This window comes from Poecile atricapillus, chromosome 3, assembly GCF_030490865.1.
Source record: "Poecile atricapillus isolate bPoeAtr1 chromosome 3, bPoeAtr1.hap1, whole genome shotgun sequence".
Classification (NCBI taxonomy): domain Eukaryota; kingdom Metazoa; phylum Chordata; class Aves; order Passeriformes; family Paridae; genus Poecile; species Poecile atricapillus.
Window position 1 is genome coordinate 78470703 of NC_081251.1, and position 17786 is coordinate 78488488.

General features: G+C 39.2%; 1 protein-coding gene across 3 annotated transcripts in view; it reads right to left on the reverse strand.

Annotated features, from left to right (window-relative positions):
- The window catches only part of LTBP1 (latent transforming growth factor beta binding protein 1), a 184877-nt gene that overhangs the window by 9714 nt on the left and 157377 nt on the right, over positions 1 to 17786 (reverse strand). For all 3 annotated transcript variants that reach the window (XM_058836171.1, XM_058836173.1, XM_058836172.1), the window contains 5 exons: positions 13488 to 13670; positions 12092 to 12178; positions 9645 to 9773; positions 8166 to 8306; positions 5695 to 5865 (listed from right to left, as the gene is read on the reverse strand). In XM_058836171.1, coding sequence (XP_058692154.1) covers positions 5695 to 5865; positions 8166 to 8306; positions 9645 to 9773; positions 12092 to 12178; positions 13488 to 13670 — 711 coding nt within the window. The remainder of the gene's footprint in view (positions 1 to 5694; positions 5866 to 8165; positions 8307 to 9644; positions 9774 to 12091; positions 12179 to 13487; positions 13671 to 17786) is intronic.

Sequence of the window (17786 nt, forward strand, 5' to 3'; positions counted from 1 at the left end):
TCTTTGTTCCAGAACTAAAGGTTCTGGACATCAGTCTAAATTGGTTAAGTTTATGCTGTCTCAGGAGATTGCATCATATTTGAACCAAAGCTAAAGGTATTTCTGCACTATATTTAGATTGTGCTATTTGACAATTTTGGTAACTTCAAATTCATTGATGTTGCCCATGGATAGATGTTAAGGTTTGCAGTGAACAGCATTCATGTCTACCCCACAATTTAAGAAAAAGGTAAGGGTATCAGTCACAAAGGTTATTTTTCATTAGTTAGGAAGGATGTTCATATACCCTCATGGACACACTCTAAATGAAATCCCTGAAAAAGATTCACAGTGGATGTGAAGCTCTCACTAAACTGAAATAATTACCAAATTGCTTGTCTCAAAACTTCTTGGTAGTGACCTTTTGTTCCTCTGCTATTGCTGCTCGAGTTTCCTAAAATGATCTTCCCACTCCTTTTTGGTCCAAGTGGATAGTTAAAAGTTGTAGTAAAAGGTTGTTTCTGATGCAATTTTGCACATGGCTTTCTGACTCCTTGCTGATTTCCATATCCACTTGGAATGTGAGGTTCCATGAGAAAGAACCTGTAGCCAAAGCTACTCTGCATGTCTTGCCTAACCTTCAGAAAAAGTACTGAAACGCTTCATCATCAGAAATTAAATCAGCCAAAAATCTGAACATACTGAACACAAGAATTTGAATATTTGAGGCCCAATCAGTGCAGTATTTTAAGCCCTGAGAATATAGTCCATTTGACCAGAGTCCTTACCACAAAGGAAGGAGGCACAATGCCATCCTAAATGGAAAGATGAGCAATGATCTACAGAAATTAATCCAGTGCCTCCCTGCTGATCTTAACCATCCCAAAAGAGGAGAGATGAAAACTCACACTTTACACACATTGATTTACCCTGTACTTCCAGATCTTCAAGTGTGACATTAGCCAGAACTTAAAAAGAACACTATGTTCTCATATTATGGAAGCTCAGCCCAGAACTAACTCATACTGTTTACAAAGGATACTCAGAGTTCCTTTGCAACAAAAATGCAATCCAAACAATCTGTTCTGCCAGAAATGGGCAGAATTCAACTCCATCTAGGCATCTCTGAGGGTCTGCATCTGAATTAGTTGTTCATTGTCCATTTTAATCCAAAGAAAGACATAACTACTTCTAGGACAGCATCTCATTGTAAAGCACATGTCTAGAACAGCTCAGGGGCATATATTGTTCAGGGTGCTGATTTATCTTTCCTGATGGAAGGAAAAACTGGCAGGACCAGCACTGATGTGGGTTTCTGTATAAAAAACACAATATGAAATTGTCCAAGAGAAATCCTACATTGTACAACACCCCAGGTGATTGAAATTACCCACTACTCACAGTGTTCACCTAACATGGGCTTTGCAAATGCTAAGGTGGGAATAAAGAGAAACTTCAAATACAATATGAACAGCAGTTCTTTGTGTGACTTCTAATCCCACAGAGCATCTGAAACATCTACTGACTGTCTTTTCTGCAGATCTTCTAAACATAAAGTGGTTCCATAAAATCCCACAAAGTAATAGAATTTAAAACTCAATAGTAGAGAAAGTATTTCTAAGTATACACAAATAAATAGGCTGATAAACTGAGTGCTGGTACCTTTTGCAGTTGCCTAAGAATGTGTTCATGACATTATCTTAGTACTCACACCAACAAAAAAGTCCATGTTACAGATATAGTAATGTACTCCCACTCTCAATAGTTACTAACACATGTGCTAAAGCTGCTGAGTCCCAGACCTACCTCACCCTGTTTTTCTGTATGAAAGCTTCTCCAGGCAGCCAGCTACAGAAGAGAAAGTACTGTCCTTAACTGACTGACATCTCTTTGGCACATCTATTGAGCTCCTAATACCACCTCACCAGCATTTTAAAGTGTTACAGAAGCAAAGGTGATACTGCACTGCAATAGCCTCAGAACTACTACTACTTTGCGAATACAAAAATAGGCTGTCTGTAAGTTAAATGCTGACCCCAGCACACCACATTACTCAACATTTTCTAGCTGCTGGTTCTATCTCCTCTCTTCAAATTTCCTGTAACCATATACCTTGCCTAAAATCCATTCCAGTCCCCTAAGTGTTTCACAGGAGCTTCTGGAGTCTCAGAATGTTTATAGTTCAGGTCCGACAAGTTCAATTTAACTTGAGGTGTACATGGCTTTATTTTAGATTTCAGATTTTTTCAGTCAGAGCCAGTTGCTCTGTTTTCTGGCATGGAGGCTTTGACCCAGATGCTAAACCTACTGGTGCCTGTCCTGCTACCAGTTACTAGACCAAGGACTCTGGATGGAGGGAGTTGGGCTGTTAAGCACTAACAGTAAATTGACCAAGTAAGCAGAACTTCCGAAGGCACATCATCCAACATGTATTTTTTTGGGTGGGTGCAATGAAGAAAGCATGTTTTGTTGTTGTTTTCTAAACCAAAAAGTATACAATTTTCTTTCTTTTCCCTCAACTGGTAAATTTCTACAGATTGCCAATGAGAAAACCTCAAGTAACACAGAAGTTTTTTAATAATAATTATTAAACTGTTATTAATGTTCTTTTGGCAAATACAGACTAATGACACTGTGAACTCAGAGAGAATACACTCAGTAGCTGACATTTTGGTAATGGATGAAATCTGTGAAAGTCTTTATCTGCAACATGATGATATCATAAGATAATAATATAATTAAAAACAATGTCTTTACATCCCTTGCTTGCACGAGTCAGATGTACTCAACCACAGCACTACAGCTCATGTTGGCAGTATTTTGATCAGGACTTTGAACTAATGTTTTGAGTTTGTTCCTCAATGTTGTCATCAAAGTACTTATCAGTCTTGCTGTTGTTAGTATGTTGCTGTTAGTATTTGTTGCAGTATCAACAAACGCTACTTATTTTTGTCTCAGTCTGAATGTTTGGAGTCATTTCAGTGGGGTTTGTTTAATTAAGCACTGATTAGTAGTTTTTAGAAACAGTAGCAACCATGTAATTTCTGTTTTCAGGCTGATTTAAGACTGTATTTCTTTTTGCTTAATATGGATGAAGTCTTGCAAAAGTGCTCTATCTTCCTACTGGTTCTATGCTGGATCCTACCTGAACAAGGTATTTAAATCTTGTCATGAAAAATGAAATCACTTTAAAGACAAGCTGGGTTACAAAAGTTAGAGGTTATTTTTAATAAAGTATTAATATTTTTAGAAGGGACTTGCAAAAGTATGACAAAAAGTATGACTGTGGTAGGCCTGTATTTCCTTCTTTCTAAGGGTGGTGACTAGATCTTCAAATACAACGGGATTATAAACAAGGTAAAAGGAAACCACAGATCTGTACTAGGATCCAACCCATTCCATGGTGTAAGTCTTGTGGTGATAATGCTTTTCACATCGCCAGGTCTTCTTTAACATATGTTACAAATCTTCAGAAAGCCCCTAACTGGGGAAATAGGCAAACACCTTCAGCAGTAAACGCAGCCAACACAATACCTAAGTATGTAAAAATGGAGAAATTCCAGATTCCCCAGCCAGGACTTGAACCTGTGACCTGATGGCCTGGAGGTGTGAAAGCACTCTCTTGAGCCAATGATATCACTTTAAGTGCTACAGACTGAAGACATGTCAAATGAATCATTTATTCAGTTCAGTCAGCTTTAAATTTTTCTTGGTAAACGTTCCTGAACAGAGAAAGGCTTCCAGGTTTCTGTGTGGGTGAGCGCACATGTGTGTGAGGACAAATGAGCACATACCATATCTCCACTGAGAAATGAGAGCTTGTATGTTTGTTGTGACATCATAAACATTCAATATGCTTTTATTTTTAACTATGTTCCAATCTATAAGGGTAATTTAAAGTATTTGGGATCAAAGTACGCCTCACAGTTCCAGTTAAAGCAGATATTTCTCAATGAAAATGAAACATTGCATAAAAGTTATCTTGTATCTGGAGGGAGAAAGATTTTATTATCCAACACAATGCTCTTCAGCTTTGATTAAGGATCATCCAACTCATGTTTAGGATGTTACACATTGGGAAGCTCCATGTAATTCTTAAAATAAATTTCTCAATTTTCTTCATAGAGCTAGTGGGGATTTACACCCCACTGTTGGCACAGGATTGAGGCTCCAGAATCCCGTGTTCCTAATGATCAAAATACATCTAATATTTTCAGACTGAAATAGTTCCAATTTTTTTTCCTCATATCAGCATTTTTGTTTAAATTAAAAGCTTCTGGGAATCCTCCATGATTGTGCTCTAGAGGAGAGTCTTAGAATTTGCTGCCTTTGTTCTCTAGCTATGTTTGCAATTTTTCATCTTCCCCCTTGTGAGGCAGGTTCTCTTTGCCTGACCATGTTGGTGGTCCTCTCTTTTCAGATTTATCCTGCTTTATATGTAACTAGCTAGAAATATCCAGAAGTAAATCTTGTACCTAATTTAACTCTATCTAACAGGAATAGCTTTTCTTTGCTCTCTCAGGATTACATGCTTGCATGACACAGATGGGTCATTCTCACCATGTGATAAACTTTGTACAAAGAAAAAATCCATTAATCTGTTCAGTCTTTCCACTTGAGGAGTTCCAGGTCATAGCAACTATTCTTGCTATTAGCTGTTGCCCTGTATTTGTCTTACTATTACACTTCTTTCCATTACATTTGTTATTCTAGCAGGTATAATAATTTGATGTCCTCATGCAAGCTTTGTTCTGACAAAGACATTTCAGAGATTTCCATATCTTATAAATCAAGCTGCTGTCATGCACTGTTTTTCTTCTTCAGTCTCTTCCTGGGTAAGCATCAGCCAGCAGTTACTCCACCCAACATCATCAAAATCAGATGCTTTTTTTGCAGTTGCTGCATTTCCAAAGCAAACTCAAACAAGTAAAGATATCTCAGAACAGGTTCAGGGACCTTGCAAGTAAATTATAAAAGCATACAACCCAAACAGACAGAAACAACCACATTAGTTCTTCACTGAGCTTCTCTGTAGTTTTTTAATTCCTGGGTTTTTGCTACACAAGCAAAACTTGTATTGCTTTAGCCACAACATTACCATTAGAGTAACACAGGCCCAAATAAAAATCCAGGAATGTTCACAGTAAAATCCTTTACCAGTGCAGGATGGTATTCCTACATGGAAAGATATGTCACTGAAAGACACATTTATAAGAAGAAAGCTGCATCCAAACTAGACCTTGGAGCAGTTTATATGGGGGGATGAAGTTAGTATCATATCAGACTGTGTATACCAGGGCTCATGTATCTCAGGCACAGCATGACATACACCTACACTGCTTCCACTGACCCCTTCTCCAGTCCCCAGAAATAAATTTGTGTGTCAATGACATTTCTCTCTGTATCCATTCAGCTTTTATAGTCACCACAAGTGGTACCTTCTACCTGAAATATCATGGAAGAGCATCTGATTTCCAAAAGCGTTAACAAAATATAGTATTTTAAAAATAACGCCAGCCACCTTTCTTTTTAACACTAAATTATATTCCCTGGAAATTCTTCAGTCCTTATTGGTAACCCATTCCCTTAACTTGAGGGGCCAGGGGCTTTTTAGTTTTTTTTTTTTGCGTCATTGGTGCAGGTACAAATGCAAGGGATTAGAGTGATGAAGCGTTTCAGGTTTCGATCCGAGGAGCGACACGCGTGTTTCCTTACCTGACTCCTTCATCGGACACAGCGCGCACTGCATGCCCCAGGCTTCCCCGTACAGGCAGCAGCACTCCGTGTACGTGGTCTGCTTTCCAACCAGTGGTCGACTGCAGACAAAATCGTCACTTAGGTGCTGCCAGCAAAGGTCCTGGTAGACCTCAGCTTCTTCAGTTTGTTCTGATGGAGAAGACAGGATTAGGTCATCGTCAGAGCACTGTTATTTAAATAAGACACTGGTGCAATGATAAATTTTATACATTTAGATTAGAAAAAATAGCTTAGCTTTACAGACTGCTGAATACAAATTTAAGCTTAGAAGTCATGACCTTTTTTAAGTGCCTGAGGGGGCTCATCCCTTGAATGTTCAGCTTTGGAAAAATCTTAAAAGGTTCTGAGTTATCACATTAGGCCAATTTAAAAGCACGTTGTGTTGGATACCCAAAACCCAAATCTTTCTAAATCACAGTCATTGCTGGACACTTAACATGGATTCAGCTCAGCTTCCATGGAAGTTAACAGAGCTTGACAAGAAACAGCACTGGGAAAGAGGTGAATGTTTGGGGAACTCCATCCACACAATGGTTCTTTAGAAGTTATTTTGTTTTTCTTATACTGTTGTCAGTGGCATCTGAAAGAACTTTTACAACTAGGGCAGAGCCAAACAAAAATTTTTACATGGGCTCCCTGGGAGACTGGACAAATACTTGGAAGAGAGAGTCCCATTAACTAAACAGACAAACTACATCAGTCTCAGGAAATCCCCTGAGCTGAAAATAGCTGGAGGCTGAGAGAGTGCTGGGGAGGGTGAAGAGAAGTATTGTTTATCTACCCTCCTGGTCTCTAATCATTCACTTACAGCTATTGTTAGAGACAGAACACTGCTGTGAACTACTGTCACATTCTTATGAACATTCACAAAAATCTGTATTTTTGTCAAGGCTGGAGTTTTTCAGAGGCATAATAGTTTTGACACAGATCTCAGAAGAAACCATTCCCAGTCCCAGCGAGTTCTGATCACTGCTGATCGGAAGGAGAGGAACTGTAAACTTAATCTTCCCACTTGGAATGTAAAAACCTCAGCACAATTGTTTTGTGAAGACATCTGCAAGGTTTTGATTTTGTTCCAATACAGAGTGAAAAGTAAGTGTTGTCACAAACCAAGGTTCTGTTTCGTCTGTGCATATCCATTTACTGCATTTTTACATTATGCACGGGTGAGCACAGAACTGAAACCTCTCCCAAGGTTTCAAACTGATTTCTGAAAGCATGAAGGTGGTCAAAACTTAGATACCTACTCTACAAAGACCTTAGAACACGCAGTGAAAAGCAGCAGCAGTGGGTCTCTGCAACCAACTCCAAATTCTGCTGGCAGCAAAGGAACCAGCCTGCCCTCTCCCCCTCTGCGTGAGGGGGACATTGCCAGCAGCGATACAAGGCTTGAGTGCTTTGTGCTGGCTGAGATGATCAGTGCTGTGTCAGCCTGAATGTCTTATGACAGAAGACCCTTTGGGCTCTTGCATTCTTTTCAGATCCTAGATGAACCCAAAGGACAATCCTGCTCTTGGTTTTTTTAACTGCAGCTGGAACAATAGAAATGCTGTGGCTCTTTCACAGTTCCAGGCAACAGGGTGACCACATTACTCCTCAAAATACCAGCCTTACAATTTGGAGTGACTAAAGCAGGCATTCAGTCTGTATTCCCATTTCCTTTTACAGAAGCATGTCAGGAAAATTCACCACAAGTTGCAGGAACCAGAGGTCTGGATTTATGGCCATACAGTGCCAGCATTAAATCAAACCCATTGTAACAATTCTTTTGAAGACACGAGTGGCATAGACAAAGCTGTGCAGTCTGAATGATGCTCTGGATTTCTGACACATTTCTAAGAATCTCGTAATATCTAACATTTTTTTCTGAAATCAGTCTCTACTGAAATTAAAAGAACACACAAAAACATTATTTCAACAGTGATGCTGAAGCCCACGACTCGAAACTGTGAGCTCAGTGTACCTTCAGTGTTAATCAACTGAAAGCACACACACACAATTTTAGCTATTTCCTCCTATATCCTGTCATTCCTGTCATACTTTGGTAGAATTACATCTCGAGACTTAGCCTGCAGCCAAACCCCAGCCTTACTGAGACAGCAAGCAGGCTGTGCCTCATTACCTACAAGGCTGGACAAGGCAGGCGCAGAGCTGGTGAACTGGCTGAAGACTCCTCAGCCCGAGCCTAATCTCACAATACTTCCAGCAATGTCCTGTCTGTATAGGCAAAGTGGAGCACTGTGGAGTTCTACATCACGATGCCTCCTGGATCAACAGACGACGGTCCAAGCATTGCCTTCCAAAATCCTCCAGAAGAGCAGGCTCATCCAAGGATGACCCAGTCTAAGCTTAGACTTCGGGTCTGTAGCCATGTCAGCACCACCTCGTAGAGGTGTACTCACTTCAGTAATATGTATAATGGATCATACCACTCGAATCTGCTGGTCTGATGCATCGCTTTTCTGTTGCGTCCAAAACCATTGGGTGTGTACAGAAACAGTTGTAAGATCCTTCTGTGTTAATGCATTGGCCATCAATACAGCTGTTTGGGTCCTGACATTCATCCGTGTCTTTAAAATGGAAGGAAATGTATCAAGGAGAGCCAGCACAAAGTATTTGCATTGTGTTAATATATGTTTCTATTTTCCTATATTAGGAGCAGACTTCCCTGCAAGCCTTCTGTAAATTACCACAAATACCCATTGCTGGCAAAAACATCCTGCCTGTGCTCACGGAGAAGGACAGACATCTGAAGGATGCTGACCTGTGATCCTCAAGTCTTAGGGAGCTAGTACAGAGCAGCACCAGGGAGGTCAAGGAGGATTGTTGGAGGGGTTGCAGTGCCAGGAATACCCTGCACCCAGTATAGCTGCTACTGCCTCCCACATTTGTCTCCCTTTAGGACAATACCAGCAGGCATTAGGGGTGGGCATACACTTAGTGATTCTTCATGAGCTTGTCAGAAGAATGGATCACCTTACCTAGCCATGGAAGTTATATTTCTTTGTTTGTCTTGGAAAGCAAAAGCTGAAATATAGCTCAAAGGGAAGAGCAGGCCACTTCAGATAAATTACATTTAATCAGCTAAAATCCCACCCTTTGTAAAGAATAATCACAGAATTCCAAGGTAAAAGGCTCTCTTATTGCAGTTGCAAAAATTGCTTCCTTTCATTATGATATTCTGTACATTATACATGGTTCTCTGCTTACAAAGCAAAAGCCAGGGTCATGGTCATGAGTAATTTTCAGCTGAATACCAGAACCAAAGGAGTATAAAGTTGTGCAGGCTAAAATAGGCTTATCAATTACCTCAACTGTAATTTACATTGCATATTAACCCCTTGTGGAAAATATCTGTCCTTGAAACAAACAAACAAACAAAAAAGTCTGCATTAATCTAATATAGTAAACCCAGAACACTTACCAAATTAAAGGAGAGCTTCAACATATAGGCTTTCACTGTTCATCCCACATACAAAGGACAGAAGGCTAAATTGTACCTTGGCAGAGTGAAGCAGCAGTGTGCATGTAAGGAGGGAGCCCCCTCTGATCACTTTGTGCTGCCTGCATTAAGGCTGGCACCAACTCTCAACTATGCACTTAAAGGAGCACAAAAGGCTGTCCTGGAGATGCAAACTCCTGAGAGTAATTTGCTGAAAAAGGAGGCAAATAAAGTAAACCCTGCTCTACATGCCACAGCTATGTCATCCAGAATTGCTGCTCAGCCAAGCAGAAGGAAGGGAAATGACCCAATGTATCTTACAAAACTGCTACAGGACTTCAGAGGCCCAGTATTTCTCCCCTTACTGGGAATGCCACAATTCTGATGGGATTCCTGCTGTACGAGTCTGCTTGTTTTGCCCATCTGCATACCACTATAATGACAAGACCACTTCAAATAAACTTACCAAAGCACTGGAGCTTAACAGGGTCATAGTATGTGCCTTGTTTGCAGTAGCACTCATAACCTGGCTGCGTATTCAAACAGAAGCCGTTTTTACAGATTTCTTGTCCAAAGAGTTGGCATTCATCAGCATCTGGGGAGAAAACATTAAAGGCTGTGTTACCATTGTTATTATCATGCCACATAGAAAAGCAAGATGGAATAAATCCTATACACTTCTCTGTTCAAGCAAACTTCAGTTTAAACAGAAAATCCCAGGAGCACAGATATCCACAGAAAAAAACACCCTCAGACAAGTGGTAGGGAAGAGGCTATGTAGCCAGAATGGAAAAGGAAAAATTGGTGGACTGTTACTTCCCCTTGTCAGAATTAAGTCCCGTGGCACACAGAGACTGGAATAATCCCCAGTTTCCCTTCCATTCCTTTGGTATCACATTGCTCTTAACTCCAAGCAAAACAGATGAACAATTTGACCTGTATTTCCCTATATAATTTGCTTTACTGAAGGTATTCCCACCATGGATCTAACTTAGACACACCATCTGGTTACCAAACTAAGCAGTTATGCTTATGGATGGACTCTGTGACGGCTCTTCTCTGTGCATAGCGTTTGGTGACTCTGCTGTGCACGGTAGAAAATACTCCTTCTCTGCACTGCTCGTGGCTTTGTTTCTCTTCCCCCACACAGGACCTATTGTGTCTGTGGCTGAACACAGGCTGGCCATCACTACAGAACTAGAGATGGCTGACAATCTACCACACTTTCAAATGAGGCTAAATGTTTTCATGGAGGTTTCATGGATAATATATGCCAGCTCATATATAGCTTTTCACAGTTGTACACATTTTTTCCCAGTCTTGCATTTATGTATTTGTTACTGTTGGAATTCCATTCACTTCCTTTTTTCCAACCTACTTTTCATTTGCTAGACCTACTTAGACTAGTCTGTTAAAGCTAGCTTGGTAGTAAAAATGGCAATAAAAAGCACAACTTAAAGTAGGTCATTCTTCTCTCAATACCAATTGTTTTAATCCACTGTCATCTATATATTTACTCCCCATTTATTCTGGGGCAGCACAGATTTCATCCCAAAGTTGTCATTTCCAGCTGTACAGTAATTTCAAAGGTGAATCATTCAAATGCTTCCCTTTTTCCAGAAGAACTGAAAGATCTAGAAAACTATTTACTTTTACATCCACTCTTCCAGCCACTAAGTGACTACAAACATTAATTATTTTTACTGTTTAGCAGCAGGAACAATGCGAAGATTAATAAGAAATGTCACGTTCACATCTGTCTTCTTCTTGTGAAACATGGATTTGTGTCTGGAGAAAAATGGGAAAGCCTGGAAGCAAAGCCAAGGAAGGCTAGCAGGCTATTCACTTCTGACAGGTAATTCAAATAAGAAAACAGGAATTGCCCCTCCAAGCAGAAGCTTGTGGACAAAAGGAACAGTAACATTTAAGTTAGTGTAACAGAGAAAGATCACATTACAAAAAGAGCAGATTAATAGTTATGTAAATGTGAAAGTTATTTATCTATTTAGAGTTTGTCCTTTGTGCCATTCCTAAGGTTTTACAACATAAATTTACTGAAAACGTAAAAAGTCTTATTATGGCAGGGATTTGTGGAAGGTATTTCCAGATAAATTATTTCCACATTTCAGTATTTATAGCAGCTACAGATACTATCAACCCTGAGGTAGCACAAAAACAACACAGATTTTATCTAAGGTGTATTTGGATATGCTGCACAGCAAGTTCCAACTGTGAATATCTTAGATCTGTAAAGATAAACAACACCCTTAAACAATCCCTGAACAAAAATACTCTCAGAGACCTTAAAATGAGCTCTGTGAAGTCTTAAAAATGATTAATATTGATGGCTACTTCTCAAACCTGAAAAGAAATTTTGCTGATCCCACTTTTACTTCTTTGTGATGCCAGCTCCCTCTCACCCACATTCACAAACTTCTATCACTCCAATTTCTTTACTACCACTGGACTACCACCAGTAAATATTCCATGAAGTTCTGTAATGAAAATATTGTTGCTGAACTTCTCTTCAGTGTTTGTATTCATTCTCCCTTGCAGGCCAAATGTTCAACAGAACTCTCTCTTCTCTTCCAACTCTGCATACAAATATTTACAAATTTAAGCTGGCATTGTATTCCATATGTAAACGAGTATTTGTGGTTTGTGGTCACAGCACCAATTCTCGTAGTATATAGCACTTAGTAGAAATTAAACCAGAGTATTGCAGAAACTGTGTAATTGATATTCTTAAAAACCAGTAAAATGATGATTTTCAGTAATGTTTCATACTACAAACTGTTTTTATCACCTAATAAAATTTTAATTAGTATGTTTACATTCCTAGCTCACATTTCTAGTCAATCAACTACCAGAACTTCTGAAATAATTAAAATAATTATACAAGTCAGTACTGACCTTTGTAATTCTGAGCAAGAAGCCCATAAGATGACTCTCCAGAGGGAATAAAACCTTTTCCTTCAGGACACAAATCAGTAAATTCAGCTGGGAGAGAAAGAAAACAAAAAAATTATGTTGTTAAGAAGAAAGTATTCACATATGTAGTGCTACATGTATTTCAGGGTACTTTGAGATACCTGCCCTGTTTGCATCAGGCAATCATACACACCTTTAGTTTAAGGGGGGATGTTAAATGCCACAGCCTGACCTTCCCCTGCTCTCAGTTTGCAGAGCTAGCTTTCACAAACCTGGCTAGGCTGCCCACGGCATCACAGAGCTCCAGGCAAACTCACTTCTCCTGCTCTTTGGCAGGAGAATGTGGCCCTTACTAGGTTTCATGGTGCACTGCAGTTATAACAATACCAGTAGCCAAATTATCTTAATTAAAGCAAGCATGGGCCTCTATGAGCTACGCTGAAAGCTGCAATCTAGGCATACTCCAACTGAGATACAAACCCCCATCCACATTCTTCAGTCCTCATACAGGAAAACCCCTAATTGACTGCAACAGGAGAACATGGTGTGCATTACAGAGAGAAATTATTTCAAGTGTCTTGGAGACTATACAGAATCAAACCAACCTATCCAAGCAGAGAGGCCCCTTTTTCATTCTGCATTTCATTTCAGTTTAACCAATTCTAAGGTCTTCTTAAAAAAGGAATTAAACGTGATGATGCATTTCTGTGAAAAGTAATCTCTAGCATTTAATCTCAGAAAGTTTACGCATGTTCACTCTTATGTGATTTTTTTTCCATCTGGATTCTGAATTGCAGTCATCCCTGTTTATGTTTCAAGTACTGTTTTCAAAATTTGTGACACATATCACATGGCTCTGTTTGTTTAATTTAATATTTAGATATTTAGAGGTTAAACAATGCCCTGCAGAGAACATTATTAACTGAATTGTTCAGTAAGTTGCAAAATGTAAAACTAATGTCATAATATGTATTGGTAAGCTGTAGTGCTGTAGGAACAGCACTGCAAAGAACAGCTGCAGCCTCAAAAATGTTATAATGGTTACCTTCGTTTTCCAGCTTCTGGAAAAAAATCTAACCTGTTACCATAGCATCTGGAAAAAGCTTTTGTGAGAACTCATATTTGCTTAAAATCAGTTGGAGTTAACACTGTTCAGTAACAGGCTTTTTCAATCCCTAGGGAAACTGCAGAGAAGCCAATGGATTTACACCAGGTACGAATTATTCTTATCACCCTTTCCTCTGTGAAGGATTCCTATGGTAAGTCACGACTAAATACTACAGAATATGGGATTTAATTGGCAAGCCTTCTCTAAAGGCAAGGCACACTCTATTAACATAAATACAATGCTAACAATAAATACAAAGCCTCTTCTTACCAGTTCCAACGACAGGGCACGGGAAGATTTCACAGTTATCACCCCAACCAGCACCCAAGGTACAGCAGCATTCTTGCTTGGTTACATTGGATGTAAGCACATTGTCACAGAAATTAGCATCATTCAGATTGTAGTAGCACTCCTTCTTTCCATCTTCCTGTTGATCAGCCTCTATTGGCATTTCTAAGATAAAAACACACAAGATGACACATGAAATTGGTCACTTTTTCCAGGACGTCAAAAGAGCAGAGAAGAAATTGAGTACAAATTTTGGTTTAACTTTTTGATGTTAGAAAAAATGATGGAAGTCGATTACTTTCCTTTGGCTTTTTCAGACCTGTTCTCCAACTTGACCATAAAAGGATTCCTCCAATTTGCATTTCTATCATTTTCAAGCAATGCATGAAATACCTGCTCTCATGTTCTGCTACTAATGGCTATACCCAACTACTGACATGATGCTCTTCATATATGAATCCAAAAGCTCTTCACAGAGGTAAGCAAATCTCATTTTTTCAGATAAAGGAGCTAAGACATGAACTGAAAAGACTCAATTTTCAAAAGAATGAGCATTTACAGCCCCTTTTCATTTCACTGGGAAAAAAAGCATGCTCCACATTTGAATACAATGCCCTTTATGATTTTTGCAAAAGAATCTTACTGACTCCATGGTAAGCAGAGGAATATAATACACATGTCAAGTTAACTTACTCTGTGTTTTACTTTACAATAGGAATCCAGCCAAGAAGGCAGATTTATTGCCCTAAGCACTGAGTGGGTCCTCTCACAATATTTATATGGACTGGAGGCAAAATAGTCTGTCCCACAGGTCAAATAAATACCCTATTAGTGTAAGAGTCAAAGACCTTTCAAAAGCAAGGCACTCCTAATGTACACCAAGAAGTGATTTTGAAAAGAAATACCTATTTAAAGCTTCTGTGTTTGCAGAACTCGGCCCACCTAACATTTCACTTCACAAAAATTATCATCAAGGGCTCAGAAGTGGGAACTACCACATAAAATTGTTATTCACACTTGATCGATATGAAAAACTTTTCACAGGCCATCAGTAAAGTAACCAAGTTCTAAAAGTATATATGCTCATATTTATTAATCAAACCCAAAACTTTATTCAGGAATTTGAGACAGATAAATCTTGAGTCTTGAAATTACTACCTCATTTTCTTTTTATCTAGGGAAATTCTTTATGCTTAGTACTTAACAAATGTTTAACTAACAAAAAACCAATTAAAATTACTGCATGTTGGCTGATTTTTCACTCTTTGAGATTTTATTTCCACCCAGGCTCTTGCACAATAAGTCAAGAATGAGACATTTCTCAGAAACACAGCTATTGAGGCAGGAATCAGAACCTCTATTTTATAGAGTGACAGTGCACTTCAAGATGCTACTGCAACAAATGTTGGTTTCATGGTGCAGCAGGAAAAGTGTAATAGAGTTGCTACCAGAGACACTGTGGGATGACAACTGGAGCACTGCAATGAGCTGTTCTAAACTCTTGAGAAGGGATAGGCAAGAAAAGAGAGGTAGCCAGCCCTGTGTGTTAGGGAGTTGAACAATGATGACAATAGGGTCAAGTGTTTATGGGTAAGAATCAGGGAAAAGGCCAACAAGGCAGGTACCCTGGTGGGAGTCTGTGGTAGACCACCCAGCCAGGATGGAGAGGCAGAAGAAACATTCTATAAGCAGTTGGGATCTGTTCTATAAGCAGTCTTGTGAACCCTAGCCCTTACTGCTGTGGCAGACTTCAGCATGCCAGATGTCTGCTAGAAATACAGCACAGCAGAGAGGAAGCAGCTTAGGGGATTCCTGGAGTGCGTGGAAGAGAACTTCCTGACATATCTGGTGAGGAAGCCAGCCAGGGGAGGTGCCCCACAGGACCTGCTGTTTGTGAACAGAGAAGGACTGGTGGGTGATGTGATGGTCAGAGGCTGTCTTAGGAAAAGCAATAAGGAAATGATAGTGATTGTGATTCTTCGGAATTAAGGAAGTGTGCCAGCAGTTCTCTCACCTTGGACTTCCAGAGGGCAGACTTCCACCTCATCAGGAGACTGGCTGAGAGATTCCCTAAGGCAGCAGCCCTGAAGGGCAAAAGTCCAGGAGTGCTGGAAGTACTTTAGGAAGAAAATCATAAAGGTGCAGGAGCAGGCCATCCCTATGTGCCAAAAGATGGGACAGGAGGGAAGATTCCCAGCCTGCCTGAACAAAGAGCTTTGTCTGGAACTTGGGGAGAAAAGTGAATCACCTTTGAAACAAGAAGCAAGCAACTCTGGAGTGGGCTTTAAGATCCCACTTAGAAAGTGTTTGTGAGATGGTAGCTTGAAGATAGTGATGTCCAACAAATGCTGAAGGAATTAAATAAACCCCAGCTCTTGCTACTTCAATTGTATTATCACTGCCCATCCACATTCCCCAAAGCAGATGGAGCAAGGCAACTTTACCAGGCATGCAAATATTAGATCCATTTGGAGAAAAGCAGATTTAAAAATGTCATCGTGGATTGCCTATTATTATACTTCAATAGTATGATCATGTGCAATAGTTCTTTTGGTTTCTCATTAGACACAGACAACTGGATTTATTTCTGTTTTCCTCAGAAAAGTGACTTCAATATTGGGAGCCTGAGGGGCTGGCAGACACCTCCATTCAAATTTAGTATAACGTTGCCACCTGCAAGGCTTTGCAGTTTTGCCAATATAACTAAATTGTACATTAAAGGATACACCCAGCTGGCTGCTTATTTCAGCTTTGTTAGTTTAGCCTGTGCTCAACCCTCATCTGACAATCACAATTTTCTATAATGTGTTGAATTTCATCAATTGAGGTGGTTTTGTGGTATCAGTTGCTATCCAATAGGAACTATATTAAGACTACCATGTCACAGAAATGCATCTGAACTAAATCTGCCATTCCAAGGTGAGAGAGCAGTGCTTCAGTCACCAATTTAAATATTTTCCTTGGCCATTTGCCATCTGTCCAAATGAATCAAAGCCAAATCTTCATCAGAAGAGAAAACATGGCTGTTTTCACACTGTTTATCAGAGAAAGAACACCAGAAGCTGCCCCAGGAGGAAGGGGAGATAGTCTCATCATGTCCTTGTTTATTCCCATTTTACATACAATGTGTTGGTTTCTCCTCTCATTATCTGTTCAGCAGATAAGTGGCTGTTGTTTACACAGCTGTAAGTGAGGGTTAGTCAAGAAGGCATCATGAATGTTTGGAAAGCAAATGAGACACAAAACCTTTTTCTTTTTTTTTAAGCCAAGACCAGTCTACATCTACAAGCTTATCATTTCTCTGTCATAGATTTTTAACCATTTAGTAAACAAGTTGTTTTTGAAAGTGATTTCATTAGTTATGTTGACAAAATATGACAGAATTTATTTTTTGTATCATTGTTTCTGTTTTTTTCTGTTAGAAAATGTAAAATATCTCCCTATGTAAGGTGTGCTGGTAAAGGAAAATAATTTTACCACTTTTTTGATGTAACTGTTCTATTAACAGTCTATGAGAGAAATTCTGTATAGTTGCTGCTGGATTGGATTCTGAAGTATTTCTTAGAAATAGATTTATATACCTTAGCATAACCTTGATCCAACAATATGCTTAGCATGTTTCATGCAAAAACATGCATCAGTAATATAGGATTCACTGGATAATAGCATATCCTTAGACTTCAGCATACACTGGAATATTTGCCTAAATAGTGTTCTGTTAACAAGTGTGATCTGAAAAAAACAACACATCAAACTTATGGGATCTTAAATACTGCAACTGTGTACCAACATTTACAAATGCAATGAGAAAACTTGTTGCAAAAATGAAAAATAGTCATTATAACTTCATGATTTCTAAAAGCTCAGAGGACTTTGAGAAAACAATTCAAGTAAGAATTCTCACTTTCGGAATCCAATTTTTAAGAATACAGTAAAAATGTATTGTTTAGATTTCTCAACTGACTCCACATGTGGCCAACTACAACACCTAACACATGCACGTGCAGTGCATATACATATACATGCATATATACAATTCAGGGATTAGTGCAAGTGATGCACACATAAAACTTACAGCTAAGACTTTGTCCACAGACAACTGAAATTCACTGAACAATAAGAAAGCCCATAATGTTTAGGAAATTCAGAATCTGTACTCATGCACCAAATTTGTAGCCTTTTGGATCAAATTTATGAAGTACTACTTGTCAGCCTCAAATTTTTTGTGCTGCTGGTTAGTTAGATTGCAAGGGGGATTGATTTTTTTTCAATATTAATCAG